General features: G+C 43.9%; 1 protein-coding gene across 2 annotated transcripts in view; it reads left to right on the forward strand.

Annotated features, from left to right (window-relative positions):
- The window catches only part of SCD5 (stearoyl-CoA desaturase 5), a 67,785-nt gene that overhangs the window by 34,107 nt on the left and 9,135 nt on the right, over positions 1-24,543 (forward strand). For both annotated transcript variants that reach the window (XM_067556859.1, XM_067556860.1), the window contains 2 exons: positions 13,050-13,180; positions 18,844-19,049. In XM_067556859.1, coding sequence (XP_067412960.1) covers positions 13,050-13,180; positions 18,844-19,049 — 337 coding nt within the window. The remainder of the gene's footprint in view (positions 1-13,049; positions 13,181-18,843; positions 19,050-24,543) is intronic.

The following is a 24,543-nucleotide window of genomic DNA, read 5'->3' on the forward strand; positions in this document are numbered from 1 at the left end:
ACCACTGCAGCGGGAAAGGATGTGCCGGTAAAAATAGAGGCAGTACAACGATTCAGCTACTCTTCCCCTGGCTGAGCTGGGCTCAAAGTGGCCTGAACATATCCAACAATAAGTGGAGACAACTGATACATGCCATGATCGTGACACGGACTGACGGATGATGATATGGGTGTCTCGTGGTAGCTGTCCCCTCTCCCAAGCTTCCCTGACGAGACGTGATGTGGTGATTCCAATACTCAGGGACCACTGAGGGTTCAGGAAAAGGAAAAGAAAATGCGGAGAGGGAGGAAAAGGAAGAATCGAGTAAATGTGAGCCCTGGTCTTATAGCAATGCCTACAACAGCAGTACTGGAGCACTAGCTAGGTCCTGCACTTTTTGGCAGGATGCGTCGCCAGTGTGCACTCTCACAGTGCCAGTAGTTAGTCCAGTGGGTCTGCAGCCATGTCTTGCACATGCAAACGGAGCAACACAAACCCCGTGTGACTGCCTGATGGGAATGAAGAGCAGGTGCTGTAGAACCTCCTGGGCGCGCTGTGGTAGCTAAGCTCTGTGGCTTTTACTGGCAGGGCTGTGGAGTGCCAGAGCTGTGCTAGTGTTCCAAAGCATTGCAGATGGCAGGGGCAGTGCGGACAGATCCCAGGTTACATACAGGGTGGTCCAGAGGCCATAACGTTGCTAAAATAATTGAAGCCCACCTAAAGCCAATGTTCTATCACCAGCAAAAGGGCATCGGGGCAAAGCAAGGGCAGCCTGGATTTGTCACCTGCCCCCTGCACTTTAAATATACCATGACTGCTTTTGACCCGAGCGGTTAGCCAGAATTTTGGGGTCTTGTGAGTTGCTCCAGTCAGGAAAAGAAATGGGTGATTGAATTGGGCATTTCTTTGGTGCAATCCTGTTTTACATAGAAAGCACTTACAAAGTCCTGGCTTCCTGAACACAGCAAGAATCAAACAGGGGATGGTATCTTTGCTCAGACATTCAAGCCTCTTGCAGTCAGTTCTCAGCCCAAAAAGTTTTTTCTCAGGGCCAGGCTCCCAGTGTTTGTCCAGGCCCTGCCCTTGGCTTTCAGCTGCTTTTTCTCTCCGCCTCTGTGGTTGTGGTCTCGGGCTCCTCCGATGCAGACACACACCTTTACGCAAAACAATATCCAGCAGTGCCCCTTCACCCACACAGCTTAAATTCCTGAGTGGCCTCACATGCGCCTTTGTTTCGAACGGTGATGTCTGCCTGTGTTTTGATTGTCTTAGTTACCTGGTTCCGTAAAGGAGCTCAGTGGTGTCTTACAACTGTCTTAAATGAAGGTTGATGGTTACACTGTCAATGGGTTTAACCCAGCATATAATAGTGTGAATATCCAAGGTCAAACAAACCATCTTAACCCCTTTATCCTATATGGGGCTAATATAATCCCAGAGCCTATACAGGCCTGCAGGCCCAAGCAAACTACTGCTCTGGGGAACTACCAAACCAGGCACAAAGCACTCAGGTCTTCACATAGAAACATAGAGAACAGGAAGTTGCGCCTCACCCTCAAGTGACTTTAACCCTTCCACCCAGGAAATTGATCTAATTTTTATTGTGAAGGCATTCTATCAAAAGTAGCTATCCTGTGACATAGGCAAGTAAAAACAACCACTCCCCTCACATGACATGCATTATAAACCTGTGGAACTCATTTCCACAAGATGTCATTGGGTCCAAAGAGCTCAGCAGGGTTTAAAAAAAAAAAGCGCTTGGCTGTTTAAATGACTAATGAGAACAGTCTGCGTTCCATTGAACGGATATAAACTCTCACGCTTCAGTGCACAAGTCAACTACTAACTGAGCCAGGGGTTAGGATGAAGCTTCCTTTGGAACGGCTTGCTGGAGTCACATGTGGAAGAAGAGGAGAAATCTGCTGCAGCTGGGCACAAGGCACAGTTTTTTCCATGCAGGCTGGGGGAATGCTAGGCTGTGTTCACAGTCACAGCAGCACACTTTCCCTCCATGCCGGAGGGATGGCACCATGCCAAAGACTCAATGAACCAGATGCAGCCTGCAGCTTTGAATCCATGATCAAAGCTAGAGCTCCTCTGAGCTAACGCCAGCACTTGGGAAAGAATCTTTTCCCTCTTCCCCTGGCCTTAATAACATTAGACTGTTAGCTGCCTGGCTCAGCATTTCATTTCACTGCCCTATGGGGAGCCTGTTGCATCATCCTCACCTCACCCACAGGTACCACCCCCCTCCACAAAGCTGTTCTTCAGCCCCCCGCCGTGCCTGCCATTGAGCAAAGGACAGCCCTTTTCTTACTGATCAAGGCATGTGAATGTTCACTACTCTCTCCTCTGATTTCTTTTGAGGCATCTTTTCCCTGCCTCTCTTCTCCCCTCCACCCACAGCCTTTAAAATCCTCTGCTGTACGTAGCTTTTCATCTTGGCACGAGACAACCTCTGGGCAGATGGCGTCAAAGCTTCTGCTTGGCTGCTGCGGATTAGGTTACGTATGACTCTTCAAGGCCTTGGTTTGCTGAACCCTGGCTTTCTCACACCGTGGCTTTTCAGCCCTGACTCTGCATTTCATTTCCTGTGTTTTGCTGCGCTTCGGTTGGGCTTCATCTCTGGGTTCAAGCTCACTTTGGTATTGCCAGGGTCATTTCTCACTTCAGAAGTGTTGGGCTGAGGTAGAGAGGAGAGTTTGTTACTTGGCTCAGGGTAACGACTGCTCTGCTGGAGATTTCATCCCACTCTTTGGGGGTGCGGAGTTACAACAGGCATGAATTACACCATTAACCAGTGGGAAATTCTAACTAACAGCCACGTTTCTGAGAGCAGTCACTGATTTTTGCATGTCCCGTGTGAAAACAACTGGTGTCAAGTTCTCAGAATGATTGAAGACCTGCGACTCCTACCAATTTCCTCAGCACCTCTGATTATTGGGTAAGGTGTCTCACGTTAGGACCCCCAGAAAGGAGGCATCCCAAATCAGCGGCACTTTTATAAAATCTTTGCATAAAACAATTAAGAACGTAATGGTTCAAACAAAAACGTGCTTCCTAGTTCACCCTGGGCCAGCACTCTCATGTGTGAAATGTCACAGCATTCTGTATTATGTATTTGTTTAGCTTCTTCATTAAAAACAAGCGAGGGGAAAATGATGATGATGAATAGTTTCCCTACCCTTTTGCTGGAAGTTCCTCTTTAGCAGTTGCTTAGGTAAATCCGTGAACCTCCGTGCCTCAGTTTCCCTCTTCGTAAAACAAAGGAAATAATCATTATTGCAGAGGTGGTACATTACAGAAAGCCTTGGATCTTTGTTCTCCACACACACCCTGCCCCATTCTCTGCGGTAAAGGTGATCTCTGCAAATCTGTATGTTAATTCCACAGTCATCCGTTACGAGGATGCCATCTGCATAGCACTTGTAGAAAGCCGACTGAGATAAAGCCCATTTAAAACACTGATTTTCGTACTGGGCGTTGAGACTGCAAATGCTGTTGACTGCAGAAAGGGAAGGTTTTATCACTATCCCTCTTTGTAATGTGGCTCATCACACGTGGAGTGAGTGGGGTTGACAGTGCTTCACAAACTCACATTGACCATATCTTCATCTTCAGGGCTTTATGTTCATGGCTTCCTTTCCTCCTCCAGCTGAGGAGAAGGCTTATGTGCTGCAGTGTGCACGTGAGAGAAGAAGAGGGGCTGGGAAGGTCGGTGGATAGAGGAAACATCTTGTTTGAAGCAGGTGAATGAAGTGGTTCGGGGTGAAGGGCTGTGAGCTCCGCATGGAGGAGAATCACCGAAGTACCACACAAATGGTGTTGGTGGGACCCTTTGGTGGGGAAAGGCAGCCCCAGTGCACCAGCTCCTCTCCGTCCTCTACACAGCTGCCTCTGTCCCCGCCCTTTGCCATCTGCCCACCAGACGGGATGAAGAATGATGGAGGGGCCAGGTTTTCCAAGCCTGCTGTTTAGGTGTCTGGATGGGAGCAGAGTGCTTCTTGAACATCTGGCCCAGATGGTGGATGCTGAGCTCTGAGGAAGAATCTAGCTCATAGTGCGTATGTTTCTCGGAGATGGCCGCTTAATTTACAATGCAATATGCATCGTCAGTGGCTGCTGATTTGAGCCCCAGGGACGTAACTCCACTCCCCCCAGTCCACCTTTTTCCGCGTTTACCATGCCACCCATGGTAAGTCGGGGAGGCCGCCAGTAATAGACTGGCCTGATAGCAGGGCCTGGAGTAGCGATACCCAAGGTCCACTGGCTTGCCCTCAGCAAACCTCAGGGATTGTCAGCATCTGCTTGTTTCACTGGCAACGCGCCCAACTTATTTAGTGCCACTGTTGGTCCTTCCCTCTCTCCCTCCCTCCCTCCCAGTTAGGACAGCATTTTGGAAAGAACCCTGCCAGGGAGCTGTGCATCTTTTTAAAATAAACCCTCCCTTCTGTATATGGATTTTTTTCACAGGCAGGAGAGATGATGGCCCAAAGCATGTTTGTGGTCAGGACGGTGACAGCTTGCTATGGCCTGTTCCACATCATCTTCATCTGATGACAAGCTGCCTTCTCTATCACAATCCCCTGTAGTGTTTTGCTGCTCCGAGCGCTGCAGTGCCAGTCCAGCTGTGGAAGAGCAAGCTGGGCTCTAGTGTGTTTTTAGGCACCGTCAACAAAACTGCCGTCCGTGCTCTGAATCCAGAATCTCCAATGCTGGTGATGGCCCACAAGAATGTGTGAAGCAGAGAGAAAGAAAGAGCGCACAGCTGGATTTTCTCATACTAACTTAAACTCAAAATGCCAGCTTAATCTAGTATCAGAAAATCCAGCTGCGCTCGCTCTACTTGGCACACTCTTGTGGGATGGATATAAAATATATATCTTTGTAAATCAGCACAGAATATTTGAGAGGTCAGCTCAATAAAATAAACACGGAAGGTCATTTTGACCAGTATTTTGAGTTGAATCATATGCCAAGCCCTAACAAATCCATTGAAATAAAATGATTGTGGCATTAATGTTTTGGTGATGATTTGATTCCAGATGTTTTTATGAGTTACCAGCTCTTTTCCTTACTCAAGCACATTGTACCAGATGACCTTGCTGTTGACTGCTGCTTCTGTGATCTTGTCAATTACAAACCCAGTAGGGAGCTTCTGGCATATGGGGGAATTGCTAGGAGAGGTTTGCTCTAAATTTAATCCTTTTATATGTCAAGACAGACTCGCTCTGAAACTGAGCAAGGAATCTAATGGCCACTCTCCTCATGTCATTCCTATGGCAACTCTGATTATTTTAGGTAGTTCATTTAAAATCAAATAGTTCATGAACTAATTCAAATTGAGTTTGTAATTTATTTTGCAGAGGAAAGTTGGAAGTAGTCATCTCACTGTAGCTATGTGATGACTTATTAGCTATTTATAAATCAGGAGATGGTCATGGTGAAGTAACGTTTGCGAGGACCTCATTTCCCACAAGCATTGTGTCTAATCTCACTGTGAAATACATCTGATGGGGAAGATTTGCTTTTGCTCTGGTCACAGAGCTGTTGGGGCCTTTTGGCTGGGCTGTTTCAGCTCACGGGGCTTATGTAGGAAATATTTAGGCCGGTGTAGCTACCCCACTGCAAATCCACAGGGTAGATGCATTTCATAGGGCAAACCTGGTCTCTCGCCTATTATAGCTACATACAGTGCTGCTGAGCCTGTATTGCTACAAAAATCCCCAGTACAGATAGTTCTTCAGTCTTGCCCTTCAGTTCTCATCAGCTGTGCTAATTGCTGGGGAACCTGGGAGGTTACACATTGGAGAGTTCCTTGTGGAGCTTGAAAAAGGAGGAGGAAGAAAAAGGCTGCTTTTCCATTGGCTGCTTTTTGTAGGGACAAATCTGGGTCCCAATCAAGCCAGTGGGAAATTTCCAGTTGTTTCAGCTGGCCCAGGATTGGACCCTCAGTCACAGCTTGTTCCTAGAAAATTCTGGGCAACTTTGAGAGGTACTGAGGACACTCAACTGCCATGGATGCCCCTGGGAGATATGAGCTCTGAGCACCTTGTAGGATCATGCCCTTAATGCACATCCTTTTTTCCTTTAATCTGTCCGTCATCTGAGTTGTCAAAGTGAAGTCCTGACCGCTTGTGACCATCCATTCCATGGCATGTCTGAAGAGACTGGGGTCCTGGCTAAATCCCTGCCTGTGAAACCACTGAAAAATCCCCCCTCTCTCATTTCAGTTGGTTACTGCATTGGTCACTTCCTGTCCTTACCTGCTTTGCAACCTTGCTATTCACTGCTAAAGAAATGCCGTATTCTGCCTCCGAGGTGATTACATTCCAGTGAAGTAATTCCTGGAAAATGTCGGGGCTAAATCCTTCACTCCTTTGTACCCATTGGTATAAATCCTGTGGATGTAAATTGGGAATAGAGTGAGGCTGATAGCTTTTAAAGTGTTTTGGTGACCCTCCGGATGGAAGGCGCCGTGTTAAGGCGTGGACAGTGCCCAAGCACATTGGCGGCACTTCGCACGTTAAAACCACAAGAAAGCAGGGTGTTCTTGTTCTTTCAGCTTTTAAAATTCGTGTTCTTGGTGGTGTTTCAGCATAACGCAAACTCTCCAGGTCCCGTGCTGCTGTTTACCGCTGTGTCAAATAAAGTCTAAGGGCCAGCTCTCCAGAGGATGTAAATAGATCGATTTAAATGGAGCTACTTCAGTTTAAACCAGTTGAGAATCTGGTCCAATATAGTCTACACCTCTCTCTCTCTCTCTCTCTCTCTCTCTCTCTCTGTCACCACCCCTCCCCCAGTACCCAGGACAGAAAAGGAAACCAATAGTACATTGACAAGGCAAATCGATGCTCCCTTAATATAGTGAATTTATCCCCTTTGAACGCAGTTATCTTTCATTCTAATTTTGTACAGCTAAGCACCATTAAGATAGATGCCAGATGATGTCCTTGGTCACAGAAATAAGCTAATCCTTTATAGTTGTAGGAACCCTTCTTTGTGTCTAGATGGAGGTCTCAGCAGCTGCTGCTTTTAGCTGTCCCTCTTCCCCCATTCATGACGTACTAGAGGTGGGCCCAAACAAAAGCACCAAGTCAAGTGCTCTTGACAGGGGGAGGGGCCAGGGTCTTATTTCAGAATTTGAATCTAGATCCAAATTTCATGACTAACCCCTAATGTAGAAAAGGCTGAATCAAACAACCATATCCAGAAACCCTGGACCAATATCTTTTCACCATGATACAAGGGCCATGATCCTATACAACGTATTATTGTTTCTTATATATGCTGGATCAACTGTATGTCCTGTTTGTTACAAATTTGTTCCCATAATTGCAATCTTTTGGGCAATTTGGAAGGCCGCCTTTTAGTGACACTTGTGCCATGCTCTCCTTTTTGGATAATAAACTCTGTCTGGTTGATATATGGTAAATAGCAGAATGAGTTTTCCCCAGTTTTATAGGATTCCCAGTCCTTTCATTGAAAAATGACTTGTGCAAAGAATTAGAACAAGGCTGGGCAGCCAGCTTCAGAGAACCTAGAGTGAGAATTAATGAGTCTGGACTCTTCATCATCTTTACAGATCTAGTACTTCTCAGCTATTCTCATCACAGTGTGTGGGAAGGATGAAATGAGTTTCAATTAACCTTTGTATCCCACTCTCAGGAATCAGACGCAGGTCTGAATTCAGCAGTGTACTTAGGCCTGTGCCCAACGTTTAGCATTGAGGCTAGTTGTGCTGCTTATGCCTTTAAAGCCAGGCACATGCTTAAGAGACTTGCGGAATCAGGACCTTCGAAGACAACTGAACCAGCGCCGCAGCAGCCAACCCATCTTAGAGGGCCTAACCACTGCTGCAAACAGTGCCCACTAAGACTTAGTCAGAGACCACTGAGCAAACGTCGTTCCTCAATGGATCATATGGAGCAGGCTCAGGTGTGCAGCTCAGGCTAGATGACGGGGAGGACGCACCAGGGGTTGCCCTGTAGTCTATAAGACAATTGAGGTATTATCGAGTGTGGCTGCACAGAGAGGGCTTTATGCATCATGGACCTGATGCAAACTCCACTGGGAGTTTTCCCATTGACTTCAGGTTAGGCCCCCTTAGAGGAAGTTTGCAAGCCAGCGAGGCTGCCCTTGTCTCAACATCTCCAATATCCTAGTCCAGTCCTCAAGACTTCCCACACTGTATCCTGTCCTGCAACCGCCTCGCCCGCCAACTTTCCCTTTCTCCAGAAACTTGGCTCGCTTTCTCCATTAATGGTGAGGAGGATCAAAAAGGGCTGCCTCTCCTACCCTCTTTGTGTGTATGTGTGTGGGTGGCCAGCAAGCCCTAGCTTTCCTCTCCTTCCCATTAACGTGTGCGGGGCATGTGAATGTTGTCTTTCTACTCCCCACCCCCAGGGGCGGGCCAGTGTCCCATCCTCTTTTCTACCCCTCCAACTGCCCAGAGGTGGGGTAGCTGGCAGGAGGCTGGGTAGAAATGAAGGCACAGGGCAGCTTGACCTCTCAGCTGGTGAGAATGGAGTTCATTTCACTTCCTCCTCCCCAGACAGCTCTGCAGGGGAGAGGGAGCTGCTGAATGTGCTACTATTATCACTACTAGAGCACTTCCTTTGAGCAGTCCCCCCTCCCCCTCTTCCCACGCCTCTGCCTGCTACAGGAGTGAGCTGCGTTGCACAGGCTGGACATCTCTAGGACCAGCTCCTTGCTCACTTGGAAACTGTTTAACAGTTGGAAACCCCCTGGCTAATAATAGTGAACAATGGCTTATTTTTGCATCAGATTTTGATTAGGTTGGTTCTATTATTGGGGCTCTGATGCTATATGAAAAATATGTTGGTTTGGCACATGGAAAATGGAAGTAATTTAGGGCCAAATTCAATGTGATGGTGACTCACAATGTGCAAATAAATTGAGCTAAATCCATTGTTGGTGTAATACCATGGAAGGCTGTTTGGTGCTTTTGACTTCAAGGGGGCTGCATGGGTGAAAATCAGAAGAAGAATCTGCCAACACTTTGGTCGATTAAGTTTATATTGCATTTTACCTTTATGACACAGAGACCCATTGGGGCCAACTGGAAAAGGGTTGAGCTGTCTTTCTCCAAGCAACTCCTACCTCAGCCCCGACACACTTACTACACCTAATACACCGCTTTCATGGATTTATCCATAAAGGCTAACATGTGAGGGCTCTACTGAAAGCCCGTAACTCATAGATACTCATCATCTTTGTGAGATGTGTGTATGGGTAATATTTAAGGATTAACGTAGCTGTATTGACAATTATACCCTTGCTGTCTTGGAGTGAACGTGAGTCACTAGGGAATCATATATGTTGGCGATGGCCCATTCAAGCAGGAGGCAGTTGTCAACCCTCCCTGGCTAGCTGATAATGTAATGTATTGCTCAATTGTCCACCACTCCAACAAACCAGAAAAGCCAATGGAAAACTATCAAAGACAAACTATAAGCATCAAAACCACATGGACATGGAAATGAATGAGACGCCAGTGAGGGAACTACCCTGTCTGTGAATGAAGACAAGACTGATTCAGTATATCTTAGGGTGGGGATCCATTCATTGATGAGCAGGGGTGCTTGCTGGGTCCTTGCTCCCTGGGGCCAGCAAGTGCTGCAAAAGACTGAACTTTGGGGCCAGAATGTCCTTTATTAGACAGGAAAAGTAACTATTAAGTGTAGGCCCCAGCTGGCATTTTAGGATTTTGTTTCATATGTAACCGTTTGTTTCCATTACTCTTACTCGTTTCTGCTTGAATCTCTGTTCTTTCTTGAATACATTTTTTTTGTTTTGCTTTGTTATAATTGAACTCAAGTGCTGTGTGTGATACAGGAACGGTGGTCTAAAGTCAAACTGGGAAACTGAGGTACATTGTTCCTTTGGGAACAGAAGATCTGCGACTGCTGTGATTAGGGGCTAGACACTCATAAGGGGACACTTTGAAGGGACTTGGGGGCTGACAGGCCAGCTGTGTTAGGGAGCTAACACCCACCTGGCACAGGCAGGACAATCTTGTGTAGGAGGCAGGTGGGAACAAAATGACACACATCCCTGGTGCCCTGAGTAGTGTCACAATCATTGACGCTACAGTTTCACCCCCTGTGATTGTAAAGTTAATAGATATGTGTTAATCTTTTTCAGGTTGTGTCATAACCTTTGCCATTTGGAAGTGTAGATGTTTTGCAGTTAATCAATTTAACCAGTATTTCAGATTCATTTCCATGCAACCACAATGCAGGGGTTGCTGCTGGGTACAATATAAACACAAGTAGACAGTAAACCTCAGCAATGTGTATTTACTCCAGGTGAGAAGACATGCACGACACATTTACATCTAACATTGCCTGTTAAAAGGGCAAATGAATGTTAACATTTTCTAGTAATAAAAAACATCTCTTTCCTTTTTGTTTGAATAAAATTATTCAGAGGCTGAAATAGGCATATGTAATCACCATACACATACGTGTTCCCAGTAAGCTGAGGTCCCTGCTAAACACCACAGACAATGCTGGAACTGGAGCTGTGTGGAAGGAAGCCTGTTTGAGTCTACACTTTAGAAGTCGTTTTTGTGAAATAAGCACCTCCTGTTTAAGAAAGACTGAGATGCCATAGATTGTGACAGTTGGCTAGTTTGGATTTTGAAGGTTTAAGTGGATTTTGCTTTTGAACACGGGTCCAATTTGTATGGATTTTATATAATAATCTTTTCCCTAGCTTCCTCCCAGAAGATGAGCAGTGCAAGTGTATTATTATTCTCACAACCTTTTTTTCTTTTTTTGTAAAACAAAACAACCCAGTCTATGCAGTATTTATTACAAATGAATTCAAAGATACTGGGGATAATAACAAGTGCATCAAAGAGCATGGCATCAGGAGACAAATGAGTGAATGAATCAAACTGACCCAAGAAACAGCCCTTTCCTGGTTTGGAAGTCAGAAATAGTCTTTGCACACTATTAAAAAGTGAATTGAACCGAGTGCAACTTTGCTTTTGTAAATTAAATTAAATTAACTTTTTTGAAATTGACAATTTCAGATGAAAATTTGTTGTATATTTCTTGTCATTTGGAAAACAAATCTACTGCTAGGGTCCATTAGCATGTGTATATTTTACACAGCAGCAGTTCTTGTTTCATAATGGCAGGGAAATCAACAAGAAACATTTCTTTAAATTTAAGAAGTGGGGAAAAAAGTAACAACCTAGGGCTCTTCTATAACTCAGAAAGCCTGAGCTGCTTTTGTCTCAATCCTGCTAGGAGCTGAGCACTTCAGTACGCGTGTAACCATTGAAACTACTTATGTGCTTAACTTTAAGCCTGACCCCTCAAGGAGAAAGGAAGAATGCTGCCATAATGGTGATTGTTTAAGGCAGCAAGTGAATGGTTGTTAGGTGTGCAAGCTGATCTCTGGCTCCCAGGACTGGCAGGGGCTGGCATGTATTTTTATGCAACACTTGCCTGACTCCTAATGCAATACAAATAATAACAATAAAGTGTCATCTAGAGACCAAAATAAAGATCAGGGCCCCATTGTGCTAGGAGCTGTACAAAAAAGATAGTCTCTGCCCAAAGAGTTCATACTCTACATAGCCAAAGGTGGGAGGGGAAATAGAGGTGAAGTGTCTTGCCCAAGTTCACAATCTTTGTCAGTGTCAGAGCCCAGAATAGAAGCCATGTCTCCTGACATTTACTCCAGTGGCCTATCCACTAGACCACACTGCCTCTCCTTTGGGCAGGTTGTATGAACCATTGTGAAGAAATTAATCTCTTCTTCTTTATGTTGCCCTCCACATCACGTCTCCCTGCAGTGACCCTGCCAGCTGGTATCAGAGAGGAGTTGTTGGGCTCACAGTGGAAACCCATCCTGCCCTCCGCCACCAGAAGGAAGGTCACCATGGAAACGGGGCCTTGAGAGTATAGAAGAAAGTAATCCTTAAAGAATAATCTTATTGGTTTCATCCCTATTAGATTCCTTGAAGTGCTATAAAAATATAAATGGCTTCTATAGGTATTATGCTATAAAATATAATAGTGAACAGGAGTTTTTGTGTAGTTGTGTGTTTTTAAACTATCTTACAAAATCCTATACGAGAGAGAGAATTCTCTGTTGAATTCTATAGGATGGTCCAAAAGGCCTATAAGAAATTATATTTTTTTCCATTAAACTCAATATGTCTTTTCCATAATGGAAATTAGAAGAAAACAGAGTTTGGCAGGGCCCAGTGGCATATTTAAAATAAATAAATTCCTTAGTTCAGAAAAAAAGGAAAAGCATTGAAGTTAATTTTTTTCTTCAGATGCTTTAAAAAAAAATCAAACTTTAAAACTTACCATTTTGTTGCTGTCAGGGCCCAAAGTGGAAAATGCGCGCAAAACAGTTCTGAAGGGGAAGAAAAAGAGCTGCAAGCTAAGAGCTCTTGATTGTCCAGCTTCAGCAGAGGGTGAATTTTTTATTGTCAAGTTATAAACTCTTGATGATAGAGGGTTTTATAATGGAAACTCCACAGAAACTTATCTACAGTGGGGTGAGTGGCACCTGTTAAATTAGACTCAACTAAAGACCCACATGGGGAGCTGAGGATGGTGTCCATCACAAGGGTTGCTGCCTCCCTTCTGACACAAACATAATGAAGGGAAGTTAATGGTTCCTCTAGTGCAGTGCAGAATGCATCAGACTAACCCACTTTTCTTAAATGCCATTTATATTACAGTAGCAGCCAGAAGTCCCGACCGATGTCAGCAGCCTGTTATGCTATACAGTGTGAACGGTCCCAGCCCTGAAGAGCTTACAGTCTGTGGACAAAGGGTGGGAGAAGAGACAGAGGTGACATGACTTGCCCCAGGTCACACATCAGGTCACTGGCAAAGCTTGGAGTAGAATGCAGGTGTCCTGACTTGCAGTCCTGTGCCTTGTTCACTAAGCAACACTGCCTCTTTGTAAGGTTGAATAGCCAGCAGAAAGAATTGTTTTAACAAAGGAAAAAAGAATACAAACAGAGCCTTGCCATGAACAATATACAGTATTTATATTTTTATGTCTTGCAGCATATCTGTGTTTCCTAATGACGGCTCTGGGGGTGACGGCTGGCGCACATCGTCTGTGGAGTCACAGGTCCTACAAAGCCAAGCTGCCTTTGAGGATATTCCTGGCTGCGGCCAACTCCATGGCTTTTCAGGTTGGGATGTGGTTGCCAGATTTGATCTTCGGCCTTTGTGCAGTGTTATCTCCAGGCCAGTGCAAGGGTCTCTTCTGTGAAGGGAGGCCAACAATTACAAATTCCAAGTAAACCCAAACATCCACCTGTTTCTGTACGGTGCTAAAGCAGGACTGCAGTTATAATCTATTTATCTGTACACAGCATCCAGTGCAAGGGAAAACCTGATCAGATCAATGGTCCATGTCGTCCAGTAGCCTGTCTCTGAAAGTGCTCAGTGCTAATGCTTTGGAGGACAGTGTAAAACCTCCACAATGGACTATTACATGCTACCATGTCCGTATAATAAAGTTTCTTCCTAAGCCTAGGCAGCCAGAAATTGGTTTATGATATCCTTTAGGTATAGTTTTATCTTAGTTTTTTTTTACTATCTCTTATATCATGGTTTTCATCAGTAGATTTACAAAGTGGGTATCATTATCCCCACAATACAGATGAGGAAACTGAGGCACAGGGACATCTAGTGATCTGCTCAAGGTCACACAGCAGGCAGACCTGGGAATAGAACTGAGGTCTCCTGAATCCTAGCCCAGTGCATTATCTACTAGTCAACACAGCATCACTTGCATTTATTTCTTAGTGTACCTGTACATAATCTTATTACTAATAAAATAATCTGTCGGCCTCAATAACATGTGTGGCATTGAGTCCCATAGGTTAATTATGCTTTATGAATGAAAGTATTTCCTTTTATTCATTTTCAACCTGTTTCCTTTCATTTGGATTGGCCACTTTCTTCTTCTTGGATTATGAGAGAGGGTGAATTACAGCACTCTACTGACCTCTATACCATTCATTACTTCAAATATTTCTGTCATGGCACCTCTTATTCATCCTGTTCTCTAAACTAGACAGCACTAATCTTCTTAATCTCTCCTCCCACTACAAAGAGCACAGAGCTCCTTTTAAAGCGGTTTAGGACATGTTTGATTTGCTCATACTGCTCTAGCTCCCGCTAGCTGCACTGGCTATTTTGGGGGCACTCCACTGGTGCAAAACAGCCCTACAAAGTGTCATGACACTGTTGAGGAACAGTTCAGTTTTTAAGGAGCAATGGAACAGCACACCACTATTCGGAGGAAATCTTCCCCCACTTCATTGCTATAGACCTGCATCAACCGTGGACCAGGGTGATTGGGACTGTCTTGGCTCTTTTGAATTCTGCTTCCTGTGTTGCTGCAGATTTCACACTTAGATGCGTTGGCCTTCATCATCTGTGATGGCAGGGGAACATCCAGTGCAAATCCAGATACGGGGGATGCCTACAAATGGCTTTGCGCTACCTTTGCATCCCCATTTAGTCGGAATGGTGCCAGTCTATGTCACCCTGTGTAAGTTACTGCAGCGTGATGAGTCACAGGCCAGGCTGAGCCCTACTCCCCTTAAAGGGCCAGCCCACCAGCCCATGGTTTCCAGAGAGGAGCAGGGGCAGGATATCGCTAGCTATCACCCTAGGCTGGTGCCAGGTACAGCAAGTAGCATAGGAGAAGCTACAGCATCAAACCATGTCTAAATGCTATAAACACTTCTTGATGGGCACTGTGAATTACACTTAGCACTTCTGAGCTCACGCTGTGTGCTATTGTGACATGCTGTCCTTTGCACGAATCCTATCAGAGGCAATAATTACATCTCTATAGCCCCAGCAGATTTTTATGCTTGAGCTGTTTGTCGGCCATCCATCTGGAGTTACTTTTTCAAGTTCTTGTAAGGTTGAGTCATTTTCTCATTTCAGAAATAGGAAGTGCCCAAGTCATATTTACTTCAAACTCCTATTCCTGCAGCTCCTTTCTTTCACTGTGTCAAACCCTTCGGAGTGGTATCCGTCCTTACAAAGATGTGCCATTGTGGATCTATTATATGGGTTTATTTTGTGCCCACTGTATGAAACAAGCTATGTTTTTTAATTTAACATCAGGCAGTCACTAATCATTTTGATCTGATTACCTTGCACTCAGCTACAGTATCTCTTTGGAATTTCACTTTAGCTCATTTATTTCCTGTGTCACAAACCAATCTGTTATAAAACCTTGCTTTGCAAATTTGTTAAGAGACCCCAACAAAGAAATCTGGTCTGCATCATCCCCATAGCTTTGTCCTCTAGCTGTGTGTTCATGTATGTATTTACTTCAAATGCATGCGCTCCTTGTCTCTGACACCTTTACCTATCACGTTGTGATTGCCTCTGTATTTATTGCAAACAAGTCTGGTCTCTGCTGTTTATTTTCTCTTCTATTCTCTCTCTCTGCATTTTTAATTAGATGCACTTCAGTTATTTTGCAGCTTGCTAACACTTTCATGTGGGGAAGCACATTTTTCACTATCCCTGCAAATATTCACTGTTCTGTTCAAAGCCAAGTTAATTTCTTGCACTAACATTACTTTGACCTAGTTATCAGCTAAACCACAAATAACTTTATTATATAGGCCTCTAACATAATAAACAATAGTTTCATTTGGTAAAAAAAAAAAAAATGTGCCTTTCCCAAGTGACATTCTTATGTGTTCTTGACATTTGTAAATGACTTTGTTTAGCAGTTGTCGTAATATAAAAGGAGTGTAATAGAAAATTCCAATGCCAATGTGGACCTTCCTCTTGTAGCAGGATGGAAGATTTCACCCTCTCTGGTTTCTCTGCAATGCCACTTGCTTCCAAAAACATTTGGAAGCAATGCAACCATCTCCCATAGTTCTCAGCCAGACTGAGATTCAGGTGACTTCATATGCTTCATTTTCGCCAAAGCTTTAGTTTTCTTCTGCTATCATGTAATAAAGATGTGACACACAGGAATGCTGGTAAGAGACTTGTCTGTATTTCCTGGTCCCAGTCACCTGAAAATGAATATCCTTGTCACATGACGGGACTCTAGTAGTTATTGTTACATTCCCATACAAATGTCACTTACTCTCACTTTACTACAGTGTGGCAACCATAGCTGTGTTTGAGGTTTTTCAACGTCTCTTTGTTCTTTAATTCTCTGCTGGAAGGGAGGTTGAAAGAGGTTATTTATGTGTGATCCTGGAAGTCTTCCAGATACAATTTCAGGATGATGAAATTCTCACCATTTATGGATTTGAAGCAGCTTCTTTGGCTCTGTGGCTCTGTCCCCCTCAGCAGTGCTGATCATTCATTCCACGTGGCTTCTCTGAAGTCGGTAGCTGATATACAGGCCAGTGATGTCTACTGACTCTGACAACAGAAGCTTCTACAGCTCACAGAATGTGGCCCTCTGCAATTGCCTTCTTGGACTTACTGTATTTATTCTTCATCAATAATGGTGAGACATAAACTCTGTCTTTGTTGTTGCCTCCCTCTGAATGTTTCACAGAAACCCCAAGCTGTCTGTGTGCTCTGTTCTCCTGCTGAAAAGAGAGCTGCTGCAACTGATGGTGATGATACTATTGCCCTTCCTGAAACTTTGCTGCTTTGGATGGCATAGGCTGTTGCCTCCCATGCTGTGCCATGGAAATAACTAAGAGGGAAGGAGGAAGAGGCTGTCTGCTGAATGGTCTTTGCTTAACACACTGATCAGAGCACAGACTAGTATCTTCAGATGGGGGTGCCTGAGGTTAGGAACTCAAATTTACAGTTAGGCACCTAAATAAGTGGCCTGATTTTCAGAGGTGTTCAGCATCCAGCAGCTGTCAATGAAGACAGTGGATGCTCAGGACCAGTGGAAATCAGACCACTTATGGTGTTTCAGTCCCTGCAGGTGCCTCACTTTAAGTCTTGTTAACAGCCATTCTTTGCTGTCAGACATTTAACTGACCTTCATATCTCACGACAGCTTGAGCAGACATGGACCTAAACTGTAATTCATATCCTGACTTGGATCCAAAGTTCAGGGGGGTTTGGGACCTAAAGGTTTCTCTTCCAGCTCATTTGCACATGAAGAAACTAGCTCCTGTAACAAAGGCCCTCTAATACCTAAATCAGGTACACTTCCTGCCTTCTCCCTCACCCCCAACAACAACCTGAAGTGACAGCACTTGATTCAAAGAGGCATCACTACATCTAACTTCTCAAGTCACTATCTCAAAGAGCTCAAGATAACAAAACTAGTGAGAGAAGGCCAGTGAGTGAAAATAAGGCACATGTTTGGCTTTTCTGAGCCTGAATTTTCCAGCTTTCTGCTGCCAGTTTTATGCTGGTGCTGAAGGTACCTGAAATGGGGAGTTTAAAATTCTGTTGAAGCTTTGTTTTGAGCAGGTGATCGGCTACTGCAGTTTATTCCTTCGCCCAGGTCTTTTTAGTCCATTCTTGCATACTGGGCCCAATTTTGTAGGGTGCTGAGTGCCTCCTGAGAGGTGCTGAACAACCTCAACTCCTAATAAGTTCAATGGGAGAAGAAAGCAGTTGGCACCTCACAAGATCGAGCCCATTTTCAATGCTGTGTTCGTCCCTAGAAAATATGGTGGATAATCAGTGTGATGGTGGTGAATAGGTACCAATGTTGGCTTTGTGGGCAATACAGCGATATTGGCTCCATTGCTGAGCAAACGAAATCAGAGCTCAGAAATAAGAAATATGCCATCCTCCACACTGCATCTTCTTCAGCAGTTTAACAGCAGCGTGGTCTTTTATCGTGATAGTTATCTGTTTCCAGGCCAGATGCTGCTTCCTCTGAGTCCTGCAAAATATTATCTTCAAAAATCCCCTCTGAGCTATCTCATGAATATAAGCTCCAGGTAGGCCACTGTTCTGCAATATCCACTGTGAAGGTGAATAAGATCTCTTTCAGCTCTGTGTCTCTCAAACACTCATTTCTTCATGGGGCAGTGAATCTGCCTCCTGGGAAAGAAGAATATCCATGATGAAGGAGATATATTACTGTGGGCCTGCAGCAACTGTGACTTTCCAGTCTGGTTTATTGGAAATCAGCACAAAGGACAAGATTAGGGCACATCTGATGAGTGTCTCATTCAACTGAGTAAGATGGACCCTGTCAGGTTTTCAACACCACCACTGTCTGTTGCCTTTATCTGAATGCTATTGAGGCACCAGGCACTATGGGTGTCTGGTTTCAGAGAACAGTACAAATTCCTTGCTGTCAGTGTTACAAGGATTGAAGATAGGTCGGAATCAACACACCCCAAAATGGAATAAGCCAACCATGGAGGAAGCTTGAATCCAGATCTAAACTTCACAACAGGCCCCATCTCCATAATGGTCTATGTGAAAACTCTGCAGGCCAGCACTTTTGCGAGCAGCTGAATCGATTGCTGAATTTTGTGGTTTGGGCCAATTTATGGCAAGGGTGAAAGAGATGTAGACATCTTGGGCTCCACAGTGTTCCAGGAATGCAGAGTCCTAAAATCCTTTCTGCAGGGTCACCCATTTTCACAGAAGATCTGGTTCCTCTGCATAAGGAAGCTCCTCGAAGAAGCAGCAGGGTCTGGCTAGAAAAGTGTCACTCTCCATGTGTATATAAACATGCCTTCCCCTAGTGGCTTCAGTCCCTGATTTAATCTCACATGATTTATTTTTCTTGGCAGATCTGGAGAATCATTCTGTGGCTCAAATATATTATTAGTGGGTGGATGTGGGGGGAAAAGGGCCGTGTTGCCAAGTCTGCATCTCTCTTTTGTCTGCATCTCTCACCCCGCCCTTGCTTTCTGTGCAGAATGACATTTTCGAGTGGTGTCGAGACCACCGGGTGCATCACAAGTACTCGGAGACGGACGCTGACCCCCACAATGCGTGTCGTGGCTTCTTTTTCGCCCACATTGGCTGGCTCTTTGTCCGCAAGCATCGCGATGTCATAGAAAAAGGCAGGAAGCTGGATTTCACCGACCTGCTGGATGACCCCGTTGTGCGGTTTCAAAGAAAGTAAGTGAAAACTGAAACTGCTCCTGAGGGTAGATCTGAGCGGAGGTTTGGGAGGGACAAGGGTTGGAGACTGGGGAGGGGAGATTACTTAATCTACTTTTGATGCATTATTTTATACTTTCCTCCCCAAAGTGCCTTCCCTAAACATGTCTGGAAATAGAAGAGCTCACCCCACCCAGTGGTAACCAGTTGGGTACCAGGTGTTCAGTCGGGCAAGCTCTTACTCCCGGAACAGACTGTCCCCTTTCCTACCTTCCCCTCTTCCAAAAACACTAGGCCACGCAGTCACAGCAAAAACCAAACAAAGTCCACATCTGGAGCCTTTAACTGGCTTATATCAATGAATGCAATAAACATGATGATCATCATTAACAGACTCGGTGGGGAACACAATGCATCCCTCTGTCTGATCACCAGCCCGGCCTGCAGGTCCAGTTGAGTTGCATTGCTGCCTCTACCAGTACCTTAATTCTTCTATAAAATGAGATATCATCATCTTGGCCCACTGGGTTAATGCAGACCAAACTGCAGCCTTCCCGACTTTATGATCACTATGGTACGGGATACTGATCTGGATGTTTCAACCTATATTGAAATGATGTTTTCTATGGTGAGTAGTTGCATTGTAGCCAAACCCTGTTCCCAGTAGTGAATGTTTGCACAGGAGGTCTCTAAAAGCCAGATTGGATCAATTCTGTTTCGTAACCAGGGTGTTGTTATTTTTGGATAATACTGGGAAGAGGGGTCAGTCATGCCTGTCATTGCATTGAAAAAATCCCCATGAAGGGCTGAATTAATCTCTAGTCAATGGGACTGCACCAGGGATAAAATGGATGCAATGCATTGGTTTTGTCATTTTAGCTGCTTTTTTTGGAGACCAGTGGAGATTTCCACAGGACTTTGCAAAGTCTCCTTTGTAGCATGTTTGAGCTTTCAACACTGTCTTCTCACCTTTGCTTGAGTGAATTATATCCCATCTGAGACAAACATTTCTGTAGCACTTATATAACCACAAGTGTTATGAAGTGACAGAAGGTAAATTTCTGTGCAGGGAAGATTGTTTTAGCAAGTGATACTGCTCTGGTTTTGACAGCTGAGTTTTGGATTATTTAGTCCAGTGAGTTTTGATTTTTAAATTTTCTTTTTCTCAGTAACATGAACCTGTTTATGTCAACACCACATTGTTCTAAGAACAGCAGCTTATTATTTACTTCCCAGAGAAACAAAGAAGTCTGCTTGGTAGTAATGATGAATCATACCTCTCTAGTGGATTTCTTAGGTCCTGATTATGTGACATCTTTACTCACTCTGGGACCAAGTCTGTTGTCCGTTACACTAATGTAAATCTGGAGTAATACTGTTAATTTCAATGGAGCTACTCTACATTTACACTGGTGTAACAGAGAGCAGAACTTGGCTCACAGAGTAGTGCCTTTGTCCATGCATAGTCAACTCCATTGACTGCAATGAGACTGCTCAGTGTAAGGTACAGTTCAATGTGAATAAAGGTACAACAGTCTCTGGCCCTTAACTGCACAACATGGGACAAAAACTCAGAATGAAGGACGTACACACAAACACAGTCGTACCAATAGTTTGCAGAAAAGGGAGATTAACTTATTTTGCACAAGCTGTCTGACAGGTTTCAAGCAAAAACTTTTTTCCTTGTAAAATGGCTGACTTTTTAAATTACATTTTTTTTAAACTGTCGCCATAACTGAATTTTTTAACTTTTTGCAATAACTTTTGTGACTTTTTTAAACTGAAATTTTAATTGAATGTTTTGTTGAAATATCTAGAGACATATTTCATTTGCTGAAACCTATATTTTTTATAAATAAAAAGCATCTATCCATGTTTTTATAACCATCTTAATAAACAAACAAAAGCCTCACAAAAAATAAAAACTGATCCATTTTGATCCAGGCAAAACAAAAACAACTTTGAAATCTTTTTCTTTATTTTAATTTTGGAATTAAACACCTTTAACAATAATGTTGCCTCAACTGTGTTTCTGGTGCCACTGTTTTGCAGTGATGAAAGCAAGATATTGTAAGAGCAGCATGGAACGGGGGTAAATTTGGGTTTCAAATAAAAGGTGTCCTATCTGATGAGGCCCAGTTCAGAGGGACACCAATGGTTAAAGTGGCATGAAAAAAGTGTGTGTGTGGGGCGGGGGCGTTCTATCATCATCTGGGAGCAGCAACTTTGGTAAGACGATGCTTAAAGTGTTCCCCTCAATGACCCACCTTGATTTTTAAAATTTTTGCTTTTTTCCCGGTCTCTGTGTGATCCCCTGGCAACCTTCCCCTCACAGCTTTAGGCACTGAGGGATGCTGAGCCAGGGCTCCCTTTGCCTGTCAGTTTGAGGACAAACTGCAGCTCATTCTCCAGTGCTGAGTCCCTGGTGACACAAAGCGTTACCCTGCTATCCAGGGCCTGCCTGTTGCAACTTTATATTCTCTTTCCAATCCCTGCTTTTGTTTTGTCTTCAGCCTATTCAGCTGTTCTCCATCTTATTGCCTATTATTTTCTATCTGTCTTTCTTCTTTGTCTCCCCGCCTCTTGTGCCACTTTGCCAGCTCCTCCAGCTGTTGAATTATTCCACATGGCTTGCCGGCTCCTTTTCTCCTTATTTGTCACATTATACGCTTTCTGCCCTTCACCCTCCTCTCTCTCACTCACCCCACTTTTTTACCTCCCTCTTGGCTTATTTTAGCATTCTGCTTCACTTATCATATTGCTCTCCCTTTTCTTTCCCCCCCCCCTCTATTCAGCTTTGTTGCCTCCACCCCTTTGTGTGTGTGTCTTGTTTCCCCTCCCCAGCCCCCACATTGGATCATACACATTTTACAAACTTAGCTGAACTGTCAGAGCAAGTTGGCACATTTCAGAGTTTTGAAAACTACCTTCCCTCCTGAAATTTTGAGGAAGAAATAAACCAGTCGTGGTTACAGCTGCTTACATATTTGGGACTTGATTGGAAGTAAACTGGTGCAAACCCGTTGCCTTCACTGGAGTTACACCTACATACACCCTGTCTGAATCTGCTTCTCTTGTATAATCCCTTGTTTACATGTGCTTATAACTGTCTCCAAAATGTCCCTTGGGTAAGGGGGCGACAGCTGAAACCTTCTATGCAGTCTCAGCAAAGGGCTGATTTTTTTACTGGAGAGTTTAAGGAAAAGTTCTCCTATTTTTGTATTATGGGAGAATAAAAAAATTAAAAATAAACAAAAACGTGGGGGGACTGCAGACCTTATTTAGATTGTTAAGTTTCTCGGATCCTAGCTTGTCTTTATGGTCTGTGTTTGTACAGGGCCTAGCACACTGGAGCCGTGGTCTATGACTGGGGACTCTAGGTGCTACCACAAATTAAATAGATGTTGATGATACATTGTCCATTGAAGTCAATGGAAGGCCTCCCATTGACTTCAGTGGCCACTGGCTAAGGCCCTACTTGTGTCACCAGATAAGCAAATTGAAGCCCAGTACACTTTGTGATGTGATGGGAACTTGGTGCCTAATCAAATCAAATCAAAATCAATCAATCAATCAACCAATCAAATCAATCTAGATGCCAGAAGATTTTTAAACAACAAAAATAAAAGGCTAAAAATCTTCTTGCAGTTACATGTGTTACCCACTTAAATGACAGAATTTACACAGTCCTAGATTTTGAGGCCAAAAGAACCATTATGGTCTGGTTTGCCCTCTGGGCCATAGAACCTCACCCAATAATTCTTGCCCTTAACTTCTGCTTGAGCTAGAGCTTCTAGTTTTCTTCTTCCTTTAGGCAGGCGTTTGTGCCTTTGATCTCTGAGTCATGGAAATGAAAATAAAAACCGTACCAAAGGCACAGATGCTCAATATGTCTCAATACCAACATACATGAACCTGCATGATAATTTTCCTCTCATTGAATCTGTGCTAATTCCTTAGCATCAAAGTTCTCAGTGTATCCTATTGCAAATGTCAAGTGATTAACAGACCTAAGGGCATGGGACTGCTGCCAGTGCAAGTTGTGATGTTCTCGGGAAATTAATCATGGCTCAGTGTGCCTAGACAGAACTTTCTTACGTATTGTAACAAACCTCTGGTCTCCTTGGACTTTTATTCAGTTGTTTTCACTCTGCTGCAGCCTTTTGGTACTTCATGCACCAATGGGGAGCGAACGCCAATATTCCTGCTCCAAAAGCAGTGTTCCCTACTCATGGTGCTCAAGAAGAATCTTCACTATTAGGATAACAGTGCATTTGATAAACACACAGTTGCGCAGTCCACCCCAGCTGATATGTCTTAATTGCCATAGCAAGTCATGGGCAAGTGGTTTTTGGTGCCTTTCACAGAGACGGGACCCAGCTGCAAAGTTTGCAGCCAAAGTGGAACTTTCCCAAAGTTCAGGGGTGTTCAGACGGGAAGGTTTGCTCTGTATGATTTGATCTCCAGTATTTTGATCAGTTATAATTTAGGGCTGTAAATACCCTTACTGTTTTAGAACCTTGAATCGCACTCAGTCCTTTTCCCCTTGAAACAGAAAACAAGCGAGTTATGCAAATCTGGAGTTTCCCCCGCTGAGAGCAGCCATCCCGCGGCCTAGCCGACATTACCTGTCTTTTTCCCGTAGACAGATTAATGTTGAATGCAATTTTCACTCTGATGGAAAACGGCTGCAATTTTATGGTAATTTTTTTCCCTTTCAGCAAAGTCTTTTAATTATTCCTCTTAGTCACCCTGTGCAGTTTACTGTTAAAAACTGACACATCTTCCATGTAGTCTGACAGCAGCTGACAAGTAAGCAAGGAGAGAGCTGAAACAAAACTACTCCACTACGAACATTCTTGTGGAGGAATAGAGAAACTTCTGACATTTAACAAGCAGTGTATTGGCCTTACCACTCATGGATAATTAATCTTCACACTTTTCTTTGGAGAGGGCTGTTGGAGGCATAACGATAAAGGTGGGGGAAGTAAAAAACAGGCTTTTAAGAATGAAAAATTGTTTGTTCTCTTCCTAGTGCAGGATCCTTTCCATTTCTAAGTATTCTGAATAATTGTTTGAAAATGTTCTCTGAGTTAATAAGGCAGAAATCTGCACTTAAAGAAAATGCAATCTGCCCTGAATTTTTCCTTCAGGTAATGCTACTCTTAAGTCAGCACAATTTCTTTGTGCAAAACCAAATTAAACTCCAGATGGTTGAATACTGCTAATATCTGCTGTGATGCTATTAAATCAGTTTGGGAAATCAACAAGGTTTTAGACTGTTTTTTCCCTGCTGGAGTGAGCTGATAATCTGCAGAGCTCCTCATCTGCTGCATTTCTTTGCCAGTGAGGTTTCTTTGGCATGATAATGATAATACCTGTCTTTTTACATAGCGCTTCTCATACATAGATCATCTTATCGCCTCTTTACATATGGGGAAACTGAGGCACAGAGAAGTGAAGTGACTTGCCCATGGTCATGCAGTAGGCCAGTGGCATTGCTGGGACTAAA

This window comes from Emydura macquarii, unplaced genomic scaffold (assembly GCF_026122565.2).
Source record: "Emydura macquarii macquarii isolate MOO-44397 ecotype Brisbane River unplaced genomic scaffold, CSIRO-AGI_Emac_v2 contig_1790, whole genome shotgun sequence".
NCBI classification, from domain to species: domain Eukaryota; kingdom Metazoa; phylum Chordata; order Testudines; family Chelidae; genus Emydura; species Emydura macquarii.